The sequence below is a fragment of the Cherax quadricarinatus genome, chromosome 31 (genome assembly GCF_038502225.1).
Source record: "Cherax quadricarinatus isolate ZL_2023a chromosome 31, ASM3850222v1, whole genome shotgun sequence".
Lineage (NCBI taxonomy): Eukaryota > Metazoa > Arthropoda > Malacostraca > Decapoda > Parastacidae > Cherax > Cherax quadricarinatus.
In genome coordinates this window covers 2,024,468-2,051,890 of record NC_091322.1, presented here as the reverse complement: position 1 = coordinate 2,051,890, position 27,423 = coordinate 2,024,468, and the positions used below count along the sequence as shown (strand labels likewise).

The 27,423-nt window shown below is 39.7% G+C and overlaps 1 protein-coding gene across 3 annotated transcripts in view; it reads right to left on the bottom strand.

Moving 5' to 3' along the window:
• LOC128697941 (omega-amidase NIT2) overlaps window positions 1–27,423 on the bottom strand; it is a 115,418-nt gene that overhangs the window by 60,655 nt on the left and 27,340 nt on the right. For all 3 annotated transcript variants that reach the window (XM_053789930.2, XM_053789945.2, XM_053789938.2), the window contains exons 3-4: window positions 22,621–22,767; window positions 21,236–21,417 (exon numbers count right to left, since the gene is read on the bottom strand). In XM_053789930.2, coding sequence (XP_053645905.2) covers window positions 21,236–21,417; window positions 22,621–22,767 — 329 coding nt within the window. The remainder of the gene's footprint in view (window positions 1–21,235; window positions 21,418–22,620; window positions 22,768–27,423) is intronic.

Below are 27,423 nucleotides of genomic sequence, written 5' to 3'. Positions count from 1 at the left end.
ATGATAGGCCTTGGCTGTCTCAACCCTTTCACTGTCGAGACCCCTGCTCACAAACTTGCTCTCAGTGTCGAAGAATTTAAAAAAAAAAAAAATTATGAAATGATAGAGAATCTTTTCCCGATGGTAATGACACCAAAAGTACAAAATCTGATGAAAAACTTATGGAATTATGCTCTCAGAGTTAGCGGCCTCGGCGATGCTTATGCAATGGCAATTTTGCCCACTTTGAGCCTTATTTTCAGCCAATTCCATTGTCCAAGTCTACCAACTACTAGAACTCCATCTGTTCTATCAAATGAGTACAAGAAACTGTCCATTTACCAATTTCAACTACCCAATAAAGTGATCAGATGTTGGAGAGAGGGGGTAAAGGAGGTTTTGTGTGCGAGGGGCTTGGACTTCCAGCAGGCATGCGTGAGCGTGTTTGATAGGAGTGAATGGAGACAAATGGTTTTTAATACTTGACGTACTGTTGGAGTGTGAGCAAAGTAACATTTATGAAGGGGCTCAGGGAAACCGGCAGGCCGGACTTGAGTCCTGGAGATGGGAAGTACAGTGCCTGCACTCTGAAGGAGGGGTGTTAATGTTGCAGTTTAAAAACTGCAGTGTAAAGCACCCTTCTGGCAAGACAGTGATGGAGTGAATGATGGTGAAAGTTTTTCTTTTTCGGACCACCCTGCCTTGGTGGGAATCGGCCAGTGTGATAATAATAAAAAAAATGTTTGTAATCTGGCCAATTTCGTACACAATTCAAGTAAGGCCAATTTCAAAATAGGGTCCAGAATTAACAATACAAACATTCCTAGCACTAAAATAATACGTTCTCTGTTCATTAGTCACATTTCTAGGCCCCTCTTATATTACGCTTGCTTTCCAATTTGAATTTTTATTCACACAAAAATTGGAAGATTTACTGTTATGCAGACTACTGCATTATGTAAAAATGGTATAAATAATATCAGCACATTTGTGAAAAGATATTAGACCCACCAGTTGACATGTATTGGATGTGTGACATGATTTATTTACTCTTGAACATTGACAAAAATCGAACATTTCCACTACTCTGAGCTCAATTTCAAGGTACTTTAAGTCTGTAAGCCATTCAAAATCATCTCTATTTCTGTAATATATCTTCCACTCTATCAAATGAGACCAGAAAAACAAGAATACAACCATAAATACCATATGAAAATACACCACAAATTTGATGTTTTAAACCAAAAACACTTTCAGAGTTTATTTTCTCATTATGCACTGCATGCTGCAGCATTTTTTATACTGCACACACTGACCACCCACCCCCATTCTCTCATATGTAGGCCTACCAGCTTTCTCCCGCAAGATTTGAAGCCACTAAAATTTTGGCGTAATATTACGGGATCGACAGCGAAACGGTTAAATTCTGAAGAAGTCTCATCAGTAGATATGAAGGTTTGTGAGGGTATTTGATTCCACTGCAGTGTTTTCATTGACAATGAACACTGCATTTGCTGCAGCTTGTAGCTGCCTTATGATTTCCTTCAAAATATAATCACCACTCTCAGCCTTGACATTAATTCAAATGTTATAAATGATGTTATGCATCTTTCAAACCACCCAAGACTAACACCAAAATTTTCCATTTGTGAACTGTAAGCTTCAATAAATCTTCAAATGTCACTGCTGAATACTAAATGCTAAGATGGAGTCATTTATTATTTCTGCTTATTGATCCAAACAGAAGTCTTTCCATGAGAAACATGAGCTAATCTAGAACCAGTGTCATGACAGTATTCACACAATGAGCATTGTGTGAATACTGTTGCTGTCATTACTTTTCCTTGACCGTACCAAATGAGGCAGACCAAGTTACAGAACTCCCCCTTTTCATTTATTTGCCTAGGTTATGCAACATTAGTCCTGTTTATTTGTATGCCCAGTAGTGCAAGGGCCAACAAACTATCAACCTGGTGGGGTGAGGTGCTGTGATATGCAATGTATATAGTGTTCCCTTATGTATCAGATATCATACATCAGAAAAATCATTGATTGGTATGTTAAGCAGGGAATACCTGTACTTCATTTGGGAAATACTGTACATGAAGGAAAAGGTATTTTATTTTATATGATGTACATTTGTTACTCACGAAATTGTAATGACACAATTGAAAACAAACCATGGTACAGGTGGGGACTGAACTTGCAGCTAGAGTGTCATAAAACTCCAGACCGGCGTGTAAGCCACTGGGCCAGCTGGCTACAGTAAGATTCATCCAACAAGTATACAGGCTCTCCTCACTTAGCGACGTACTTGTTTACCAACTGCTCAGACTTACGACCAGCTTTGCAACCAGTATGCAAACCTAAGTAATGTATATTAACACTACTGTATAAACATTTAAAAATATACTAGAATGTTATAAATGATACAAAGGTTACATTAAAAAAATATCTGAAGATGGATGACACAAGCCCACTACTGGTATAGTATGCTCCTCACTTAACGACCAATTCGTTTACCGACCTACTCTTAGGAATGGAACTCTGTCATTAAGTGAGGAGAGGCTGTATTTATACACCATAGGAAAATTAGCAAAAGCACCACTGTGACCACAAATGCAAGTTTTTACAACTAAATCTCCTACCAGCACGGCTGTGCCAAACTCCAGCTCAAGTCCTCTCAAAGTCATCATCACAACTCAAAAAATCGTAATGACACGATTGCAAACAAACCATGGTACAGGTGGAAACTGAATTCGCAGTTGGTGAGTTGTAAAACTCCAGACTGTGGCTTGTTTGCAATCGTGTCATTGATTCCGTGAGTCATGATGACGGCTTTGAGGGGACTTGAGCTAGAATTCGTCATGGCCATGCTGACGGGAGATTCACCTGTAAAAACTTGCATTTGTGGTCACAGTGGTGCCCATGCTAACCTTCCTTAGTATATAAATATATCTAGTTGGATGAATCTTATTGTAACCAGCTGGCCCAGTGGCTAACATGCCGGTCTGGAGTTTATTGACTCACTAGCCACGAGTTCATTCCCCACCCATATTGTGTTTATGTACATCTGTTAATAAGTTACTGCTTTGTACTGTAGAGTTCTTGATATTTTATGAAATACAAACAATTTGACAAAATCCAGATACACTGAGGGGTGTATTGGATAGTGTTAAATTGTCTGTGCATTTAAGTATTTCCATTAGTTTACCAAGTCCATTTGTCTCCTTGTTTCACAAAAATGCCTCTGTCTTTTACCTACATCATGGCTCTCAAGCACACTGCATGCTAGGAGGGTGAGTGCTTGGAAAAATGAACTTCTGGCAAGACAATCATAGTACAAATGATGGCGAGTGTTTATTTTTCAGGTCACCCTTCCTCAGTGGGAGATAGCCAGCGTGTTAAAAAAATATAAGGAGTTTGGACACTATTCAGACTTGAAAAGCCTAAGACTAAGCTTTCTCAAGTCTATGACTTGAAAAGCCTGAAGACCAAGTCATCACCTCAGGCACCACCACAGCCATTACTTCAAGTACTATTGCAGCCATCACCCGAGTCACCACCACAACAATCACCAGTCATCACTCGAGTCACCACCACAATCATCACCTGAGTCACCACCACAATCACCTGAGGCACCACAACAACCACCATGTCAGGCACCACCACAGCCATCACATCAGGCACCATCACAAGCATTACTTCTGGCATCACTACAGCAATCACCACAGTCGTCACCTCTGGCACCACCACAGCCATCACCTCAGACTCCATCACAGCCAAGGAGAACAAATGGCCACTATTCCAGACTGCAAAAGAATGTGCTGATAAGATATAATAAAATAAATCTTTCCATGTAGTAGTTGTAGTAAACCACTAGAATGGGATACAGGAGGGCCCTGCTTTACAGCACTTTGCTTTACAGATTCTTTGCTAAGGAAGCAGTTTTAAGTTACAGTATACCCATTCTTCATTTATTTAGACTTCCTACAATAAATATATTCACCACTCACTATAAGCTAAGGACAAAAATATTTTAAGGTAAGTAATGTGTGTACCGTATATGCATTTTTTAGGCCTAGCTCTATTGCCCACTTAGTATACAGCCTCTCCTCACTTAACGATGGAGTTCCATACCTAAGACCGTGTCAGTAAATAAATTCGTTGCTAAGCAAGAAACATACTACAATGGTAGTGAGTTTGTGTCAACCATCTTTGATATTGTTTTAATGTCACCTTTGCACCATTTAAAACATTTTTAGTATATTTTTAAATGTCTATACAGTAGTGTACTGTATACTGTAATAAACAGAATAGAGGAAATCAGCTCAAATATACAATATTCAGGTATGCACACAGGTCAGAGAACCCGTCGTAAGTCCGAGTCGTCTGTAAATGAGTACATCGCAAAGTGAGGAGAGGCTATATAATATTGTAAATGTGTTATCAGGCTTTTATATGCATTTGGAAGTAAAAAAAAGGCTATTATTCACTTTACAGTGATTTTTGCTTTACAGCAGTAGCCTGGACTCTATCCTCCTGTATAAGCAGAGCCCTCCTGTATAAGGGTGCAGGCTGTGATACAAGCTTCAGGCACACACATGCTGCTAAACCCTGAGGCTGCAAACCAGTCAGGATAAGATCTACCAACTCTCAAAACTCTTCAAAGGTATATGGCCATACCCTACTGTAAACAAACCATACCAAGGAGTCTCAAAACTCCAGACCATCACGTTAGCCAACGCAACGGTCTGAGGTTTAGAAACTCTCTGACTGCGGGTTCTATCCCCGTCCATGGTATAGTTTGTTTGCAATCGTGTCATTACGATTTCATGAGTCATACCCTGCTGTGTATTCTTTACTCAGTCTCCACACAACCAGAAAGAAGAGTGCTACTACCACCGTAGACTTTACAATTAACCCTTAAACAGTCCAAACACAGATCTACATTTTCATTGCTAGCACTCCGAATATTTTGAAAAAAAATAAAATCGTTTTTTATTTTAATTTAAGAGGGCAATTTTCTGGGTGTAATAAGACCAAAAACAAAAAAAAATTAAGTTCAGTACTTGCCAAGATATAAGGCCACAAAGTCAGCACTGGATGCTCACCTGACGGCAACATGGAGTCCTGCCTCTTGCAGAAGAGTTGTCGATATACCTTTTTTCCAATTATTATTTTAATTTATATAATTTTTATGTTCTGATAATTACAATTTATAGTAGTTCTTGTGATTTCATAGCCAAACTTTGTTTTGACACCAATATTAGGTACTGAAATAGTAGTTAAATAGTCACAAACACACTGACAGGTGAATATTTTCACCTGCCATGGTCACATACTATTGTCTACAAATATATATAAATCTATATATATAAGTGGGAAGTCTGAAAGTGCGTGGATGTTGTGCAAATAATAAGAAAGAGATAATTGTGGATGTTATGAATGAGAAGAAGCTGGATGTCCTGGCTTTAAGTGAAACAAAGCTGAAGGGGGTGGGAGAATTTCAGTGGAGAAGAAAAAATGGGATTAGGTCAGGGGTTTCAAATAGAGTTAGAGCTGAAGAAGGAGTAGCAATAATGTTGAAGGATAAGATATGGCAGGAAAAGAGGGACTATAAATGTATTAATTCAAGGATTATGTGGAGTAAAATAAAGGTTGGATGTGAAAAGTGGGTTATAGCAAGTGTATATGCACCTGGAGAAGAGAGAAGTGTAGAGGAGAGAGAGAGATTTTGGGAAATGTTGAGTGAATGCGTGGGGAGTTTTGAACCAAGTGTGAGAGTGCTTGTGGTTGGGGATTTCAATGCTAAAGTGGGTAAAAATATTGTGGAGGGAGTAGTAGGTAAATCTGGGGTGCCAGGGGTAAATGTAAATGGGGAGCCTTTAATTGAGCTATGTGTAGAAAGAGATTTGGTAATAAGTAATACATATTTTATGAAAAAGAGGATAAATAAATATACAAGGTATGATGTAGCACGTAATGAAAGTAGTTTGTCAGATTATATATTGGTGGATAAAAGGTTAATGGGTAGGCTCCAGGATGTACATGTTTATAGAGGGGCAACTGATATATCAGATCATTATTTAGTTGCAGCTACAGAGTAAGAGGTAGATGGGACAAGAGGAAAATAGCAACAACAAGTAGGAGGGAAGTGAAAGTGTATAAACTAAGGGAGGAGGAAGTTCGGGTGAGATATAAGCGACTATTGGCAGAAAGGTGGGCTAGTGCAAAGATGAGTAGGGGGGAGGGGTTGAAGAGGGTTGGAATAGTTTTAAAAATGCAGTATTAGAATGTGGGGCAGAAGTTTGTGGTTATAGGAGGGTGGGGGCAGGAGGAAAGAGGAGTGATTGGTGGAATGATGAAGTAAAGGGTGTGATAAAAGAGAAAAACTTAGCTTATGAGAGGTTTTTACAAAACAGAAGTGTTATAAGAAGAGCAGAGTATATGGAGAGTAAAAGAAAGGTGAAGAGAGTGGTGAGAGAGTGCAAAAGGAGAGCAGATGATAGAGTGGGAGAGGCACTGTCAAGAAATTTTAATGAAAATAAGAAAAAATTTTGGAGTGAGTTAAACAAGTTAAGAAAGCCTAGGGAAAGTATGGATTTGTCAGTTAAAAACAGAGTAGGGGAGTTAGTAGATGGGGAGAGGGAGGTATTAGGTAGATGGTGAGAATATTTTGAGGAATTTTTAAATGTTGAGGAAGAAAGGGAGGCAGTAATTTCCATCACTGGCCAGGGAGGTATACCATCTTTTAGGAGTGAAGAAGAGCAGAATGTAAGTGTGGGGGAGGTACATGAGGCATTACGTAGAATGAAAGGGGGTAAAGCAGCTGGAACTGATGGGATCATGACAGAAATGTTAAAAGCAGGGGGGGATATAGTGTTGGAGTGGTTGGTACTTTTGTTTTATAAATGTATGAAAGAGGGGAAGGTACCTAGGGAAGGGGGAACAAAAGAGACTGTAAAAATTATAGAGGAATAAGTTTATTGATTATACCTACTTACACTTTGGTCACACTTCACAGACACGCACATGCATATATATATATACATACATCTAGGTTTTTCTCCTTTTTCTAAATAGCTCTTGTTCTTTTTTATTTCTTCTATTGTCCATGGGGAAGTGGAAAAGAATCTTTCCTCCGTAAGCCATGCGTGTCGTATGAGGCGACTAAAATGCCGGGAGCAATGGGCTAGTAACCCCTTCTCCTGTATACAATTACTAAAAAAGAGAAGAAGAAAAACTTTATAAAACTGGGTTGCTTAAATGTGCGTGGATGTAGTGCGGATGACAAAAAACAGATGATTGCTGATGTTATGAATGAAAAGAAGTTGGATGTCCTGGCCCTAAGCGAAACAAAGCTGAAGGGGGTAGGAGAGTTTCAGTGGGGGGAAATAAATGGGATTAAATCTGGAGTATCTGAGAGAGTTAGAGCAAAGGAAGGGGTAGCAGTAATGTTAAATGATCAGTTATGGAAGGAGAAAAGAGAATATGAATGTGTAAATTCAAGAATTATGTGGATTAAAGTAAAGGTTGGATGCGAGAAGTGGGTCATAATAAGCGTGTATGCACCTGGAGAAGAGAGGAATGCAGAGGAGAGAGAGAGATTTTGGGAGATGTTAAGTGAATGTATAGGAGCCTTTGAACCAAGTGAGAGAGTAATTGTGGTAGGGGACTTGAATGCTAAAGTAGGAGAAACTTTTAGAGAGGGTGTGGTAGGTAAGTTTGGGGTGCCAGGTGTAAATGATAATGGGAGCCCTTTGATTGAACTTTGTATAGAAAGGGGTTTAGTTATAGGTAATACATATTTTAAGAAAAAGAGGATAAATAAGTATACACGATATGATGTAGGGCGAAATGACAGTAGTTTGTTGGATTATGTATTGGTAGATAAAAGACTGTTGAGTAGACTTCAGGATGTACATGTTTATAGAGGGGCCACAGATATATCAGATCACTTTCTAGTTGTAGCTACACTGAGAGTAAAAGGTAGATGGGATACAAGGAGAATAGAAGCATCAGGGAAGAGAGAGGTGAAGGTTTATAAACTAAAAGAGGAGGCAGTTAGGGTAAGATATAAACAGCTATTGGAGGATAGATGGGCTAATGAGAGCATAGGCAATGGGGTCGAAGAGGTATGGGGTAGGTTTAAAAATGTAGTGTTAGAGTGTTCAGCAGAAGTTTGTGGTTACAGGAAAGTGGGTGCAGGAGGGAAGAGGAGCGATTGGTGGAATGATGATGTAAAGAGAGTAGTAAGGGAGAAAAAGTTAGCATATGAGAAGTTTTTACAAAGTAGAAGTGATGCAAGGAGGGAAGAGTATATGGAGAAAAAGAGAGAAGTTAAGAGAGTGGTGAAGCAATGTAAAAAGAGAGCAAATGAGAGAGTGGGTGAGATGTTATCAACAAATTTTGTTGAAAATAAGAAAAAGTTTTGGAGTGAGATTAACAAGTTAAGAAAGCCTAGAGAACAAATGGATTTGTCAGTTAAAAATAGTAGAGGAGAGTTATTAAATGGAGAGTTAGAGGTATTGGGAAGATGGAAGGAATATTTTGAGGAATTGTTAAATGTTGATGAAGATAGGGAAGCTGTGATTTCGTGTATAGGGCAAGGAGGAATAACATCTTGTAGGAGTGAGGAAGAGCCAGTTGTGAGTGTGGGGGAAGTTCGTGAGGCAGTAGGTAAAATGAAAGGGGGTAAGGCAGCCGGGATTGATGGGATAAAGATAGAAATGTTAAAAGCAGGTGGGGATATAGTTTTGGAGTGGTTGGTGCAATTATTTAATAAATGTATGGAAGAGGGTAAGGTACCTAGGGATTGGCAGAGAGCATGCATAGTTCCTTTGTATAAAGGCAAAGGGGATAAAAGAGAGTGCAAAAATTATAGGGGGATAAGTCTGTTGAGTGTACCTGGTAAAGTGTATGGTAGAGTTATAATTGAAAGAATTAAGAGTAAGACGGAGAATAGGATAGCAGATGAACAAGGAGGCTTTAGGAAAGGTAGGGGGTGTGTGGACCAGGTGTTTACAGTGAAACATATAAGTGAACAGTATTTAGATAAGGCTAAAGAGGTCTTTGTGGCATTTATGGATTTGGAAAAGGCGTATGACAGGGTGGATAGGGGGGCAATGTGGCAGATGTTGCAAGTGTATGGTGTAGGAGGTAGGTTACTGAAAGCAGTGAAGAGTTTTTACGAGGATAGTGAGGCTCAAGTTAGAGTATGTAGGAAAGAGGGAAATTTTTTCCCAGTAAAAGTAGGCCTTAGACAAGGATGTGTGATGTCACCGTGGTTGTTTAATATATTTATAGATGGGGTTGTAAGAGAAGTAAATGCGAGGGTCTTGGCAAGAGGCGTGGAGTTAAAAGATAAAGAATCACACACAAAGTGGGAGTTGTCACAGCTGCTCTTTGCTGATGACACTGTGCTCTTGGGAGATTCTGAAGAGAAGTTGCAGAGATTGGTGGATGAATTTGGTAGGGTGTGCAAAAGAAGAAAATTAAAGGTGAATACAGGAAAGAGTAAGGTTATGAGGATAACAAAAAGATTAGGTGATGAAAGATTGAATATCAGATTGGAGGGAGAGAGTATGGAGGAGGTGAACGTATTCAGATATTTGGGAGTGGACGTGTCAGCGGATGGGTCTATGAAAGATGAGGTGAATCATAGAATTGATGAGGGAAAAAGAGTGAGTGGTGCACTTAGGAGTCTGTGGAGACAAAGAACTTTGTCCTTGGAGGCAAAGAGGGGAATGTATGAGAGTATAGTTTTACCAACGCTCTTATATGGGTGTGAAGCGTGGGTGATGAATGTTGCAGCGAGGAGAAGGCTGGAGGCAGTGGAGATGTCATGTCTGAGGGCAATGTGTGGTGTGAATATAATGCAGAGAATTCGTAGTTTGGAAGTTAGGAGGAGGTGCGGGATTACCAAAACTGTTGTCCAGAGGGCTGAGGAAGGGTTGTTGAGGTGGTTCGGACATGTAGAGAGAATGGAGCGAAACAGAATGACTTCAAGAGTGTATCAGTCTGTAGTGGAAGGAAGGCGGGGTAGGGGTCGGCCTAGGAAGGGTTGGAGGGAGGGGGTAAAGGAGGTTTTGTGTGCGAGGGGCTTGGACTTCCAGCAGGCATGCGTGAGCGTGTTTGATAGGAGTGAATGGAGACAAATGGTTTTTAATACTTGACGTGCTGTTGGAGTGTGAGCAAAGTAACATTTATGAAGGGATTCAGGGAAACCGGCAGGCCGGACTTGAGTCCTGGAGATGGGAAGTACAGTGCCTGCACTCTGAAGGAGGGGTGTTAATGTTGCAGTTTAAAAACTGTAGTGTAAAGCACCCTTCTGGCAAGACAGTGATGGAGTGAATGATGGTGAAAGTTTTTCTTTTTCGGGCCACCCTGCCTTGGTGGGAATCGGCCGGTGTGATAATAAAAAAAAAAAACCAGGAAAAGCGTACGGTAGGGTTATTATTGAAAGAATTAGAGGTAAGACAGAATGTAGGATTGCGGATGAGCAAGGAGGTTTCAGAGTGGGTAGGTGATGTGTAGATCAAGTGTTTACATTGAAGCATATATGTGAACAGTATTTAGATAAAGGTAGGGAAGTTTTTATTGCATTTATGGATTTACAAAAAGGCATATGATAGAGTGGATAGGGGAGCAATGTGGCAGATGTTGCAAGTATATGGAATAGGTGGTAAGTTACTAAATGCTGTAAAGAGTTTTTATGAGGATAGTGAGGCTCAGGTTAGGGTGTGTAGAAGAGAGGGAGACTACTTCCCGGTAAAAGTAGGTCTTACACAGGGATGTGTAATGTCACCATGGTTGTTTAATATATTTATAGATAGGGTTGTAAAAGAAGTAAATGCTAGGGTGTTTGGGAGAGGGGTGGGATTAAATTATGGGGAATCAAATACAAAATGGGAATTGACACAGTTACTTTTTGCTGATGATACTGTGCTTATGGGAGATTCTAAAGAAAAATTGCAAAGGTTAGTGGATGAGTTTGGGAGTGTGTGTAAAGGTAGAAAGTTGAAAGTGAACATAGAAAAGAGTAAGGTGATGAGGGTATCAAATGATTTAGATAAAGAAAAATTGGATATCAAATTGGGGAGGAGGAGTATGGAAGAAGTGAATGTTTTCAGATACTTGAGAGTTGACGTGTCAGCGGATGGATTTATGAAGGATGAGGTTAATCATAGAATTGATGAAGGAAAAAAGGTGAGTAGTGCATTGAGGTATATGTGGAGGCAAAAGTTATCTATGGAGGCAAAGAAGGGAATGTATGAAAATATAGTAGTACCAACACTCTTATATGGGTGTGAAGCTTGGGTTGTGAATGCAGCAGCGAGGAGGTGGTTGGAGGCAGTGGAGATGTCCTGTCTAAGGGCAATGTGTGGTGTAAATATTATGCAGAAAATTCAGAGTGTGGAAATTAGGAGAAGGTGTGGAGTTAATAAAAGTATTAGTGAGAGGGCTGAAGAGGGGTTGTTGAGGTGGTTTGGTCATTTAGAGAGAATGGATCAAAGTAGAATGACATGGAGAGCATTTAAATCTGTAGGAGAAGGAAGGCGGGGTAGGGATCATCATCGAAAAGGTTGGAAGGGGTAAGGGAGGTTTTGTGGGTGAGGGGCTTGGACTTCCAGCAGGCATGCATGAGTGTGTTCGGAGTGAATGGAGACGAATGGTATTTGGGACCTGACGATCTGTTGGAGTGTGAGCAGGGTAATATTTAGTGAAGGGATTCAGGGAAACTGGTTATTTTTATATAGCTGGACTCGAGTCCTGGAAATGGGAAGTACAATGCCTGCACTCTAAAGGAGGGGTTTTGGGATATTAGCAGTTTGGAGGGATATGTTGTGTATCTTTATACGTATATGCTTCTAAACTGTTGTGTTCCGAGCACCTCTGCAAAAACAGTGATTATGTGAGAGTGAGGCAAAAGTGTTGAATGATGAAAGTATTTTCTTTTTGGGGATTTTCTTTCTTTTTGGGTCACCCTGCCTCGGTGGGAGACAGCCGACTTGTTGAAAAAAAAAAATATATATATATACAGTGGACCCTCGCATACCGTTGGCATCACATAACGTTAAATCCGCATACCGATACATTTTATCACTAAAATTTTGCCCCGCATACCGCTAAAAAACTCGCTCAACGCTATTCGTCCTAGACGCATCTAATGTGCGGCCTGAGCCAGCCTCACATGTTCCGCAGGTGGCATTGTTTACAAGCCAGCCTCCGCGTTAACATCCAAGCATACAATCAGAACATTTCGTATTATTACAGCATTTTTGGTGATTTCATCTGCAAAATAAGTGACCATGGGCCCCAAGAAAGCTTCTAGTGGTAAAAAGGGTAAGAAATACTATCATACCACAGTCAGCTGCTGCTGCACCACAGTCAGCTGTTGCTGGACCAGTCAGCTGTTGCTGGATCAGTCAGCTGCTGCTGCACCATGATCAGCTGTTGCTGGACCAGTCAGCTGTTGCTGGATCAGTCAGCTGCTGCTGCACCACGATCAGCTGTTCCTGGAGCAGTCAGCTGTTGCTGAATCAGTCAGCTGCTGTTGCACCACAATCAGCTGTTGCTGGACCAGTCAGCTGTTGCTGGATCATTCAGCTGCTGCACCACGATCAGCTGTTACTGGACCAGTCAGCTGTTGCTGGATCAGTCAGCTGTTGCTGGACCAGTCAGCTGTTGCTGGATCAGTCAGCTGCTGCTGCACCATGATCAGCTGTTCCTGGAGCAGTCAGCTGTTGCTGAATCAGTCAGCTGCTGTTGCACCATGATCAGCTGTTGCTGGACCAGTCAGCTGTTGCTGGATCAGTCAGCTGCTGCTGCACCACGATCAGCTGTTGCTGGACCAGTCAGCTGTTGCTGGACCAGTCAGCTGTTGCTGGACCAGTCAGCTGTTGCTGGATCAGTCAGCTGTTGCTGGATCAGTCAGCTGCTGCTGCACCACATTCAGCTGTTGCTGGACCAGTCAGCTGTTGCTGGACCAGTCAGCTGTTGCTGGATCAGTCAGCTGCTGCTGCACCACATTCAGCTGTTGCTGGACCAGTCAGCTGTTGCTGGACCAGTCAGCTGTTGCTGGATCAGTCAGCTGCTGCTGCACCACGATCAGCTGTTCCTGGAGCAGTCAGCTGTTGCTGAATCAGTCAGCTGCTGTTGCACCACGATCAGCTGTTGCTGGACCAGTCAGCTGTTGCTGGATCAGTCAGCTGCTGCACCACGATCAGCTGTTGCTGGACCGCTGTTGCTGGATCAGTCAGCTGCTGCTGCACCACGTTCAGCTGTTGCTGGACCAGTCAGCTGTTGCTGGATCAGTCAGCTGTTGCTGGACCAGTCAGCTGTTGCTGGACCAGTCAGCTGTTGCTGGACCAGTCAGCTGTTGCTGGACCAGTCGGCTGTTGCTGGACCAGTCGGCTGTTGCTGGACCAGTCGGCTGTTGCTGGACCAGTCGGCTGTTGCTGGACCAGTCGGCTGTTGCTGGACCAGTCGGCTGTTGCTGGACCAGTCGGCTGTTGCTGGACCAGTCGGCTGTTGCTGGACCAGTCGGCTGTTGCTGGACCAGTCGGCTGTTGCTGGACCAGTCGGCTGTTGCTGGACCAGTCGGCTGTTGCTGGACCAGTCGGCTGTTGCTGGACCAGTCGGCTGTTGCTGGACCAGTCGGCTGTTGCTGGACCAGTTGGCTGTTGCTGGACCAGTCGGCTGTTGCTGGACCAGTCGGCTGTTGCTGGACCAGTTGGCTGTTGCTGGGCCAGTCAGCTGTTGCTGGACCAGTCAGCTGTTGCTGGATCAGTCAGCTGCTGTTGCACCACCATCAGCTGTTTCTGAACATGACTCGTCCCGAACCTGTCCCGAACCTGTCTGTCCAGCCTGAGCGCCTGCCTTGCTGTCATTGTTTACAAGCCAGGGTGGCCGGTTGCATGCCATTCGATACATTTTGTATTGTTCCATTATTTATAGTGCTTGTAACTGCTAAATAAGCCACCATGGGCCCAAAGAAAGCTTCTAGTGCCAACCCTGTGGTAAAAAGGGTGATAAATACTATTGTACCACAGTCAGCTGCTGCTGCACCACGGTGAGCTGTTATTAGACCAGTCAGCTGTTGCTGCACCACAGCTGCTGCTGCACCTTAACCCTTTGACTGTCGAAGGGCCAAATCCTGAAGTTGCTTCTGGTGTCGCAAAATATTCGAAAAAAAAAAATTATTTTTTCTTATGAAATGATAGAGAATCTTTTCCCGATTGTAAAGACACCAAAAAAACGAAATTTGATGGAAAACTGACGGAATTACGCTCTCGCGAAGTTAGCGACTTCGGCGATATTTAAAAATCGGCAATTTCGCCCACTTTGAGCCCTATTTTCGGCTAATTCCGTTATTCCAGTCAACCAAACTCATAACTATTTCTTCAGAACTCTATTTTTTCTATCGACTGAGTACAAGAAACTGCCCATTTACCGATTTCAACTACCCAATAACATGGTCAGAAATTTGCAATTTGGCCAATTTCACGAAAATTAAAAAATACGACAATTTCAAAATAAGGTCCAGAATGAACAATGCAGACATTCCTGGCTCTAAAATAACATTTTCTTTGTTCATCAGTCATGTCTCCAGGTCCCTGTGATATTACTCTTGCTTTTTATTTTGAAATTTTATTCAAACAAAAAATAGAAGATTTACTGTTATGCAGACTACTGCAATACTGTAATAATTGTAAAAATTACATCAACCCATTCATGACTGCGTATTAGAATGGCTATTTGGACATTTATTGGACAATGACATCATTTGTTCACTTTTGAACATCGGCAAAAATCAAACATTTCCTGTACTTTGTGCTCCATTTCCAGGTTTTTTTTATAGTAAAATTAATCAAAATCACCTCCATTTCTATAATATAGTTTCCATTCTATCAAACGAGACCAAGAAAACGAGAATACAACCACAAATACTATACGAAAATAGACCACAAAGTCGGCATTTTAATTAAAAAAAACGGTCGGAGTTTTTTTTTTCTCATTATGCACTGCGTGCTCCAGGATTTTTTTTATGTGGTGCACACTGACCACACAGACCCATTCTCTCACATGTGGGCCTACTAGCTTTCTCCTGCCTGATTTGAAGCCGCTAGAATTTATGAGTATATATACGTCAAACACGGTACCTCGCAAACGTATATATACGGCCGCGACAGTCAAAGGGTTAAGGAAGGTTCCTTGATGTTGGTGAGGGGCTCTTGATTTAGGGAATCGGATCTGTGTATGCTCCAGTTCCCCGAATTAAGCCTGAATGCCTTCCACACCCCCCCCCAGGTGCTGTATAATCCTTCGGGTTTAGCACTTCCCCCTTGATTATAATAATAATGCTGCTGCACCATGGTCAGCTGTTGCTGCACCACAGCTGCTGCTGCACCATGGTCAGCTGTTGCTGCACCACAGTCAGCTGTTGTTGTTGCTGCACCACCATCAGCTGTATTACTCGAAGATGTGGAGAGTGTTGTTGGTGTGGCTTAACGTGAAACAATTACCGAGAAACGATTAACCCCGGAGGGTTAGCCACCCAAGATAACCCAAGAAAGTCAGTGCATCATCGAGGACTAACTTATTTCCATTGGGGTCCTTAATCTTGTCCCCCAGGATGCGACCCACAACAGTTGACTAACACCCAGGTGAACAGGAAAAAATACCTGGAACTAGTGCTCATATTGGTGAGGTTAGTGGGGAGGATGTGGAAGAGTTGGTGGAGGAGGACAATGAAGAACTAACCACTGATGAGCTGCTAGATCATCTTCAACAGTAAGAGGCCACACCTGAGGAAACTGCTCCGGAGGAGGGGAGAGAGAAATTGAAGAAGTTGCCTACTTCAAAGATTAAAGGAAATGTGTGCAATGTGGCTTAAAGTGCAAACCTTTTTTGATGACAATCACCCTCACACAGCTATTGCAAGCCGTGCTGGTGACTATTACACTGACAATGTTGTGAAACACTTTAGGAAAGTCATAAAGGAACGAGAGGTACAGGCCTCTATGGACAGATATGTTGTGCAACAGTGGTCCAGTGACTCTCAAGCTGGTCCTAGTGGCATTAAAAGAAGAAGGGAAGTAACCCCGGAAAAGGACTTGACACCTCAAGTCCTAATGGAAGGGGATTCCCCTTCTAAACACTAAGACCATCAACATTCTCCCCTCCTCCCATCCCATCAATCATCACCAGATCTTCAATAAAGGCAAGTGTCATGTAACTGTGCATGTCTTCTTCGGTTTGTGTGTATTAAAATTAATATTTCATGTGGTAAAAAAAAAATTTTTTCATACTTTTGGGTGTCTTGCACGGATTAATTTGATTTCCATTATTTCTTATGGGGAAAATTAATTCGCATAACGATAATTTCGCATAACATTGAGCTCTCAGGAACAGATTAATAGCGCTATCTGGAGTTTATCTATGCGAGGGTCCACTGTATATATATATATATACACCTACCATCTGACTTACGACCCGCTCGACTTACGACCACTCGGCTTACGACTGTGTTTTTTATGCCAAATTTCTGGGAAATAAACAACTATTTGTGTTGTACACAGTGTTTATCCTAAACCTTACAGTATAAAATACAATACTAACAACATAAAAAGTAAAGTAAAACATGAAATACCAAAATAAAACAATAAAATAAAGTCTTTACAAAAATGTTTTGCTGATATTCAGTAGTAAAGTTCGACTTACGACCATTTCGACTTATGACCGGTTTCTCAGAACCGAACTTGGTCGTAAGTCGGATGGTAGGTGTATTTACAGGTCCTATAAATATAAAAATATATATATATATATATATATATATATATATATATATATATATATATATATATATATATATATACACAGTGGACCCCCGCATAATGATGGCATCACATAGCGATTATTTCGCATACCGCTTACTTTAATCGCAAAAATTTTGCCTCACATACCGCTTAAAAACCCGCTTACCGATTTTCGTCCGAGACGCGGCCTGAGCCACGCTCACATGTTTCGCCGGTGGCATTGTTTACCAGCCAGCCTCCGCGGTAACATCCAAGCATACAATCGGAATATTTCGTATTATTACAGTGTTTTCGGTGCTTTTTCTGGAAAATAAGTGACCATGGGCCCCAAGAAAGCTTCTAGTGCCAACCCTACAGCAATAAGAGTGAGAATTACAATAGAGATGAAGAAAAAGATCATTGATAAGTATGAAAGTGGAGTGCATGTCTCCGAGCTGGCCAGGTTGTATAATAAACCCCAATCAACCATCGCTACTATTGGTGGTACAGCTGCTGCTGCTGCTGCTGCACTGTCAGCTGCTGCTGCTGCTGTAGCACCGTTGTTGGTGTGGCTTATTGAGAATACCAAGAAACAATTAACCCCAGAGGATTTGCCACCCAGGATAACCCAAAAAAGTCAGTGTCATCGAAGACTGTCTAACTTATTTCCATTGGGGTCCTTAATCTTGTCTCCCAGGATGCAACCCACACAAGTCGACTAACACCCAGGTGAACAGGGAAAAATGCCTGGAACTAGTGCTCATATTGGTGAATTTAAAGCCAGCAAAGGTTGGTTTGAGAGATTTAAGAATCGTAGTGGCATACACAGTGTGATAAGGCCTGTTCTGGAAGAAAATGCCAAACAGGACCTACAGTACTCAGGAGGAAAAGGCACTCCCAGGACACAGTGTCTCATCAGTCATTGCTGCATCTTCAATAAAGGTAAGTGTCATTTATTCTTCATTTAGTAGACTAGTACATGCACAATATATACTGTGCATGTACTACTCTACTATTGTGCATGTATCCTTCTCTTTGTGTGTGGGAAAATGTATATTTCATGTGGTAAAATTTTTTTTTTCATACTTTTGGGTGTCTTGCACGGATTAATTTGATTTCCATTATTTCTTATGGGGAAAATTCATTCACATAGCGATTATTTCGCATAACAATTACCCCTCTTGCACGGATTAAAATCGTTAACCGGGGGTCCACTGTATATATATATATATATATATATATATATATACTATATATATATACATATATATATACTATATATATATATACTATATATATATATATATACTATATATATATATATATACTATATATATATATATATACTATATATATATATATATACACTATATATATATATATACACTATATATATATATATATATATACACTATATATATATATATATATACACTATATATATATATATTTATAGGTCCCAGCAATGTTTTAGACATGCTGGTGTATATGAAACTCCTTGAAGCATGGTATAAGACAAGTGTCACTCCACTGCTGACAGTGCAGCAGTGGAGTGACACTTGATGATCGTGCACTGCTCCAGTGAACCTTTGTTTTATTTGTTCTCATTGTTTCACAAACATGTCTGTCTTGTTAGGTAAGACACATATGCAACAGTTAGGTATCTTTATTTTGAAACGTTTCGCCTACACAGTAGGCTTCTTCAGTCGAGTACAGAAAAGTTGATAGAAGCAGAAGAGACTTGAAGACGATGTAATCAGTCCATCACCCTTGAAGATTTGAGGTGGTCAGTCCCTCAGTCTGGAGAAGAGTATTGTTTCATAGTCTGAAACAATATGGAGTTGAAGTGATAGGATGGAGCCTTATAGTATAGTGCCAGGAGGTGAGACGTAGGTCACTAATAGAGGTAAGAACATAGACGTTGGGAGGTCAGGTCCCTCTCAAATCCAGCCATTCTCACTAGTAGAGGTTGTCGAAGTTGATTTCAGGTCTGTACCAAGATTCTCTGGACGATGTAATCAGTCCATCAAGGATGATGGACTGATTACATCGTCTTCAAGTCTCTTCTGCTTCTATCAACTTTTCTGTACTCGACTGAAGAAGCCTACTGTGTAGGCGAAACGTTTCGAAATAAAGATACCTAACTGTTGCAAATTTGTCTTACCTAACAACCTGTTGGTATTTTATACCATTTTAATGTTCACTCTGTCAGACACTGCAACACAAGGGTATCTTGGTACAGACCTGAAATCAACTTCGACAACCTGTACTAGTGAGAATGGCTGGATTTGAGAGGGACCTGACCTCCCAACGTCTATGTTCTTACCTCTATTAGTGACCTACGTCTCACCTCCTGGCACTATACTATAAGGCTCCATCCTATCACTTCAACTCCATATTGTTTCAGACTATGAAACAATACTCTTCTCCAGACTGAGGGACTGACCACCTCAAATCTTCAAGGGTGATGGACTGATTACATCGTCTTCAAGTCTCTTCTGCTTCTATCAACTTTTCTGTACTCGACTGAAGAAGCCTACTGTGTAGGCGAAACGTTTCGAAATAAAGATACCTAACTGTTGCATATGTGTCTTACCTAACAACCTGTCGGTATTTTATACCATTTTAATGTTCATGTCTGTCTTGCTGTATGCCTGTGTGTGTCTTCCTGTCTCTCTCTCTGCTTGTCTGTCTCAGAGAGCCGCTCATGAACCAACAAGTATTATACACATGATGCAGAGTCGTCATGTCTGATTCCCAATCAAGTGAAAATGCATACTGCCAGTCATTCTTATTATGCCTTGTATCCACAAGCACAGTATAGCTCTTTGTCTGCATTTTTAGGGTTATCCTAGGTAATTTACACTATGTATGATAACTGTACTTATACATACCTGTGAGACAGAGACAGAGAGAGAGACAGGGATAGACAGAGAAAGACAGATTGACAGAGATAGATACAGATGGAGAGACAGACAAAGTTGATCAATCAGCCAGCCAGCCACCCATCCAACTAGCTGGCCTGCCGAATATGTATTACACATGTTCCAGAATCGTTTCTCTTTACTTAGGGCATAGGTTATATGACATTCTGGCAAGATGATACTACCAGTGGTATCAAAATTGCAAGGATGTTGCACAAATGTTGCACATGGGTTATTATCAAGGTTTTTGATATTTCCTAAACCACTTGTGGCCACACCTATCTCTAAGCCACTAAACTCTGGGTCAACATCACTTTCCTCTTAAAAAGGGATTGTTAATACGACATGGCATCAGTGAATCCCTGGTGTTTGCCATGCTGTTTGCTCTAGCTGGTGCTGAATTGAACTGGTGCTCCCACAAGGCACTAAGTGGTCCCAGATTTTTTTAATACTGCACACATTGAGTAATAAGACACATTCTATACTGACCAGGCATCTCAGGCCAATTGTGCCAAATTTGGAGGCAGGAAAAATAAAACACTGAACTACATTTGGAGTGCTAGTGGTAACAACATAGATCTACATTTGGACAGTTTAAGGGTTAAAATGTTAGACAACTAAATACCGAAGACAGGAAACCACGAACAAAGTATACCTCAGATCTCATAACTACAAACGAATAATTCTAAATGGCTAATAACTCGTTCATACTGTATAGCACTTGTAGACACAGGTACAATCTGTTATAATTTTACAATATAAAGATTATTCCAAAATTAATAACAAATAAGAAAGTAGATAAGAGGCAAAACAAAAGTTAAAAATTTAAATTTCCAGTTAGCTTCCAGTAGTGCACACACTGACTTAAAGGTTACTTTGGATAAGCACAAAAGTTTAATGTAGGAAACAGTGTGCAACCATAAGATGTAGTAGAAGCTGATGCATTTTTTTAGATTATAAGGCATAGAGAAGCTTAGTAATACAATGCTGTACCACCAAACTACAATAAAAATGCATGGTTAAAAGAATGTGAAGCAACATAATTAAATGATGCTGCAGAGGCCATCCAAGAAGTCTTAGACCCATAGTGAACATACGACTGACCGTCAATCATCATATTTGTTGATAGTGGTGAAACGAGAATCAAAATTGGGCAAACGAAGTTTACTTTCAAAACTATGATAAAATGGTGAGGTATGCCATTCATGATAACTTGTTAGGCCCTTATTTTCACAGTATCCATTGAGAATAATTGTCAAAAACTCAATTGTTTAGTAACTGACGTGTGTGTTTGGCTGTTAATTGCATACATTTTGAATAAATAAATAAATAAATTATGATTAAACTGTATTTTTGTCCAAGGGTCCAGACTTCTGGGACAACAGCTCAATAGGCTGTACCTCAAAATTATAATATTCATCAAAATAAATTTAATTTTAATTAAGCATCAATTGCTTGCAACAGATTATAAAAGCTACTTGAACGTGAATAAGTATTTTTTTTTAATTAAAACACCAAATTATGTCTTACTTTTCTATATTTAGCAATCATGTCTCCTTGGGGCCCCCAAACTGTACAGGTGTTGTATACTTTATCTTCATCACGTTCAGGTATAGAGCCACCAACTATATAAAGTCCAAACTTTTTGGCAACAGTACTCAAGGCTTCAGTACTTTCTCCAGGAATAGTTTCAGCATACTGGTGAAAATAATCTGAAACAGTAGACAAAATTAACTACCTTCCATAGTCAATTAACTCTTTCAGGGTCCAGAGGCCAAATTTCAAAGTGTGCACCAGGGTCCAAGAATTTTCAAAAAATAATTTTGTTATTCTTCTTAGGAAATGGTAGAGAATCTTTTTCTGAAGGTAAAAAACAAAAACTACGAAATTTGATGGAAAATTGACAAAATTATGCTCTCGTGAATTTTGATGTGTCGGTGAAATTTACGCATCGGCGATTTTGCCGACTGAGTCCCATTTTAGGCCAATTACAGTATTCCAGTCAACCAAATTCTTAGCTATTTCACTAGTATTACTTCTATTCTATCAATTGAGCACAAGAAATCGCCAAGTCAACTGTTTCAACAACAAAATAAAGTGACCGGAAATTGGTAATTTGGCCAATTTAATGCAAAGTTCAAAATATTCCAATTTCAAAATAGGGTCCAGAATAAACAATGCAGGCATTCCTGGCACTAAACTAACATTTCCTCTGTTCATTAGTTACATTTTCAGGCTTTACAAATGAATTCCATTTTGATTATTTATTCACATAATGAATTTTTATTCAAACCAAAAAATAGAAGATTTACTGTTATGCAATACTGTAATAATTGTATAAATAATATCACCGCATTTGTGAATGTATATTAGACCCACCAGCTGTCATGTATTAGACTTGTAAGGTAATTTGTTTACTCTTGAACATCGGCAAAAATTTAACATTTCTACTACTTTGAGCTTAGTTTCAAGCCATTTCCAGTACTAAAACCAATCAAAATCATCTCTATTTCTCTAGTACATCTTCCATTCTATCAAATGAAACCAAGAAATTGCAAATACAACTATAAAAAACATACGAAAAAACACTGCAAAGTCGCCATTTTAATCGAAAATTATGGTCTCAGTTTTTTCCTCTCATTATGCACTGTGTGCTGCAGGATTTGTTTTATGTGGTGCACACATACCACAGATGTATTCTCTCATATCTAGGCCCACATTTACTGCTCACAGCTTATCAGAGTGAGCCGAGCTCATGGCGTAGATCTACGGTTTGGACCCTGAATGTAAATCCGTAGATCTACAGCACAGACCCTGAAAGGGTTAAACACAATAAAAGACATAACTGGTACTGTAATTCATTATGCATATTAAAATAAAAATTTGCATACAAAGAAATTCCTCTGGGTGTTTACTTGTTCCATAAGGCGAGTTGAAGCACTCAGGGAGAGCCACTAACTGGGCTCCTCCTCCTGCAGCTTCCCTTATCAATTGCACAGCACGTGCAATGTTTTTGGCTTTATTGTCTCCAACTGACATCTGGATAAGAGCAAGGCGCAATTCTGGTGGAAATAAATTTTTAGGGATTAATATTTGTATCTAGACCCCATACTGAAAAAAAAAAAATCCCCTACTTACCATGGAAGTGAATGAAAAATAAGTTTTGAAGAATTACATATACAATATTTTTTTAAATTACAGAAGATGGATATAAGTAATTTTCCTATTGTATTTATTAATAAAAATAACAATGCTAGGGCAAAAATAGATAGTGTATACATGTACTATACAAACACAGAACCTCAAAAGTTTAATTTTCAAGCCATTTAATTTCAACATGACTTTCCACTGTGACTGTAAACATCATACAGTAGTAGTATTACATTTCCCCTCATGCATTTTGTAGCATATCGTTCTGAATTTTTTGTTTTAATTTTCTTGTTCCAAACCACTCCAAGCCCCAAAATATTTGGAATGACACTTGCTACTCAAGCTGTAGGTTATCAAACACATGCAGGACCATTCAGAAGTCCAACAAGGCTCAAGACACTTTCCACACTTGAGGGGCCCTAACTATAGGGAATCAATACATGAAAAGGCAACAAATGATCATGAGACAATCTAAGTATTTTACTGAGGCTTTCCTTTTTCATTGTGAAGTATTTGATAATATGGGTTAAACATGGCTTTCATACACAAATAACCCACACATAGAAGAGAGGAGCTTACGACGACGTTTCGGTCCGACTTGGACCATTTACAAAGTCACACTAACAAAAAGGAGAGGAGGGAGTACGTATATATAGGCAAGCAGACAGGGACAGGACAAGAGAGGTAGTGGTGGTGGCGGCGGCGGTGGGGGCGGTGGCAGCAGTGACGGCGGCAGTGGTAGTAGTAGTAGTAGGAGGTAGTAGTAGTGGAGGTACTACCCCCACCGTCCCTGTCTGCTGGCCTATACGTATATACTCCCTCCTCCTCTCCTTTTCGTTAGTAAATGGTCCAAGTTGGACCGAAACAGTGAAGTAAGCTCCTCTCTTCTATGTGCAGGTTATTTGTGTATTGTTCCAGTCACGGTATTGTGCATTTTTTTTATTATTTATGGCTTTCATGCAGTATAACAGTTGATGGTCATCATGGTGAGACAATTCAAACATTTTTGTTCCACAGTGGACCTGTGATGATTCTTCACCTGCTGAAGTACATATTGCAGGTGAATTCACCTAAAGTCACAGATGCTGATAAACCCACAGAAAAATGCATTTCAATTTGTTTGGTGTGTATTCCAACTAAGTTTGTCAAATATATTCAATCAAGGAAGATAACCTCTTCACTGAGATCTTTTGAGATTGCACTGCAGTACTGTTGCTGAAAGTAAAACTTCATTACTCAAACTGTTGAGTTGCAAAAATTAGGAAAGAAGGGAAGTACTGTATAAATTAGTTCAGAAACTCCAAACTTGCAAGCAATGTCTGAAATAAGAGTTAATGATTCTCAACATGATTTTGAAGCGGCAGCGGCAGCAGCGGCATCCTACCAGCTCTTCTTCCTCAAAAAACATCGCTCATCAAAACTTGTGATGGCCTAAGTGAAAGTTCAACTACATGAACCCACGTAGACCACAAAATGACCCAAGAATACTAAGAATGTAACCCAAATCTTGACAAAAATAGAAGATCTAAGGGAGACAGCCCTGCTAACCCAAACACTGCCTCCGCTGCCAGACAACCACTTAACCCAAGCTCCGAGAAAACAAGCCTTCTCCATTGCTACACAGTATCTACTTCAGTGATACTATGAAAGGATATCGCAGAAGAAACAACATCAGTAATAAAAGAATAACAGCAAGGACCCTAGAACTCAACTTGTCTACCCAGCAGGACGCCGGTGTATCATCAACCCCCCTCACCGCCGCCACCCAGGGAACAACAACAACAAACATGGCTGACTCCCCCTCCAACTCCACTCCCTTCAAAGGATTCACCCATGATTACTCAGGTATGATTATTCCTGACAATATCAAGGACTACATCGTTGCTCTAGAAAACGAAATCAAAGATATCAAAGCAACACTCGAGCGACGAGAATCCAAGATAACCAACCTCGAGAACAAGATCCAAAACCTTGAAGAGAAGATTACATCGGGAAGTGTTGACACAGAAAATACTCTGAAAGCAGCTATAGCCAGTCACACCGAACAAATAACTACAATAAATATGAAGGTTGAAGAAGCAATCAAGGACTGGAATCAGAACATGCACACTCGACTAAATGAATACCTTGATTTCCAAGACGACGACAACTGAACAAGATAAGTTGTCTGATGCAGTTATAATAAACAGTCCACACATTCCAAGTGACATAACACAAGCTCAGCGCAAAGAAACTGCTGTCAGGATAATACAGGACCACGTACAAGTCATCGTGCAAAACAATGAAATCAAAGAAACACGTTTGTTAGGAAAACCAGGAAGTAAACACAGTATAATGATCAGACTTCATTCATACGATAAAAGAAAGGACCTAATTAAATCAGCAATTACAATGAAAAATGGAGTGTACATAAATGAGTGTCTAACAAGAAAACGTCAAAACCTTCTGTTCAGGCTGAGAAAACTTAAACAGGAAAACAAAATACATCAGTGTTTCACACGAGATGGGAAAATACTAGTAAGGAAAACATCAACAGGACAACAATATACTATCTCAAACGAACACGATTTCTCTACCTTCCTTAGAAAAGCTGTCATTTCTGTAACAGATTAGATAAGTGCCCTTAATACATATATACGTGTGGTGCATATAGTGTACCTTACTATTATATTGTGCATTATTATTTTTATTATTTTTTTCATCACAAGCTAATGCTAACTACCTCCAATACTTTTTTACTTCTTTCTTACTGCTATTAATTGCTCATAATTTTATGTTACAAGTCAAATCTTACTCCAAATTAATATTATTCATTGTTCTTACCTGTCCATTTAATTTTGTTTACCACTACTTGTTTTTTTAGTCACTTTTTATTGTGTGTGCAATTAGTGTATATTCCAATTACTTTTTTGCAAGTACCAAAACTATCTTTTGCTAGCTAGTACCAACTACCTCATTTTTTTTTTTTTTTTACTTTTTATTGTGCAATAAACTGCTCAACTTATTTAATATTACAAATCAGATCTTACTCCTAAACCAATATTATTTCATAGTGACTATCTGTCCATTTAACTTGTTTACCATTACTTAATTGTAGTCCCTTATATATATATTTTTTTCCTTTATTTTAGCTTTATATAACTACCTTAGCTCATATATTCACAATTGTTAAAATAATCAAGGTGCTATTCTCAGGTGCTAAAGTTAATAAGTTCACTATTTTGCCATTATACTCCAAAGCTCATTTATTTGATTACCACTTTATTGTTCACCACAACTTATATTAGTCCCTTTTATATTATAATTTTATATTATAATTCTAACTTTAAAGAATTACCTTTAAAGTACTACCTACTATCATATTCCCAAGCTCCATTATTTGATCATCACTTTATTTGTTCACCACAAATTATTTTAGTCCCTTTTATATTGTCTCCTTTATTTTAGCTTTAAAAAACTACCTTAGCTCATTATTTTTACATTTGTTAAATAATTCAGGTGCTATTTTTTTTTAGCTTTAGAATATTTACTTTATTTTTTACTTAATTCTAACTATAGATTCACTACAAATCTTATGATTACAAGCATTGATCCTGATACCAACCTCTTATTTAATGACTTAAATGATTCAAACAGTTACTGTAATTACTACACAGCAGAACAATCAAAGGCACTTCTCAGAGCCAACAACAACATAACTATCTTTAACTACAATATCAGATCTTTAAGCAAGCATTATGATGACCTCCTAGCATTACTAAATTCCTTGCATGCCAATATGTCCATCATTACACTAACTGAAACCTGGCTAAAGCCTGATACTACAGATGTCTATGCCATTCCTGGTTACACAGCCATACACAACTGTAGGCCAGACCAACAAGGGGGTGGCACTGCTATATACTACTCAGACCAACTAGAATGTATCACTAATACTTGCACAAGGGATGAACATGGGGAATATATAATAGCTAAATTCAAATCCAAATACCTACAAAAACCTCTCACAGTGATAAACATCTACAGAGTTCCACAATCAAACATTAGCCAATTTAGTCAAAACCTAGGAAGTATGATAACTGATGCATGCATGAACAAAGATCACTTACTACTCTCAGGTGACTTCAATATAAATCTCCTGCAAGACCAGGACCCACACGTTACTGAATTCACAAACACAATGAGTAACTGCATGTTGCTACCAACAGTAACAAAACCTACAAGAGTTACAGAGACTAGTGTTTCCCTACTTGACCACATCTGGACCAACACCATATCCCCTTTAAAATCAGGCATAATTACAGATAATACCACAGACCACTACCCTACTTTCCTCATAACAACTCTTGGTAAAATACCCCAAGACACTACTAAAGTCACCTTCAGACTTCACAATGAGGCAGCCATTAATAACTTCACAACAGCAGTAACAAACATTGACTGGCACACTGAGCTAGAAATCTATACAGATATTGACGAATGTTTTAATAATTTTCTAAAAAAGACCCAATACCTTTATAACAAGCACTGCCCTAAAAAAACTAAACAGATGACAGCTAAGAGACTGA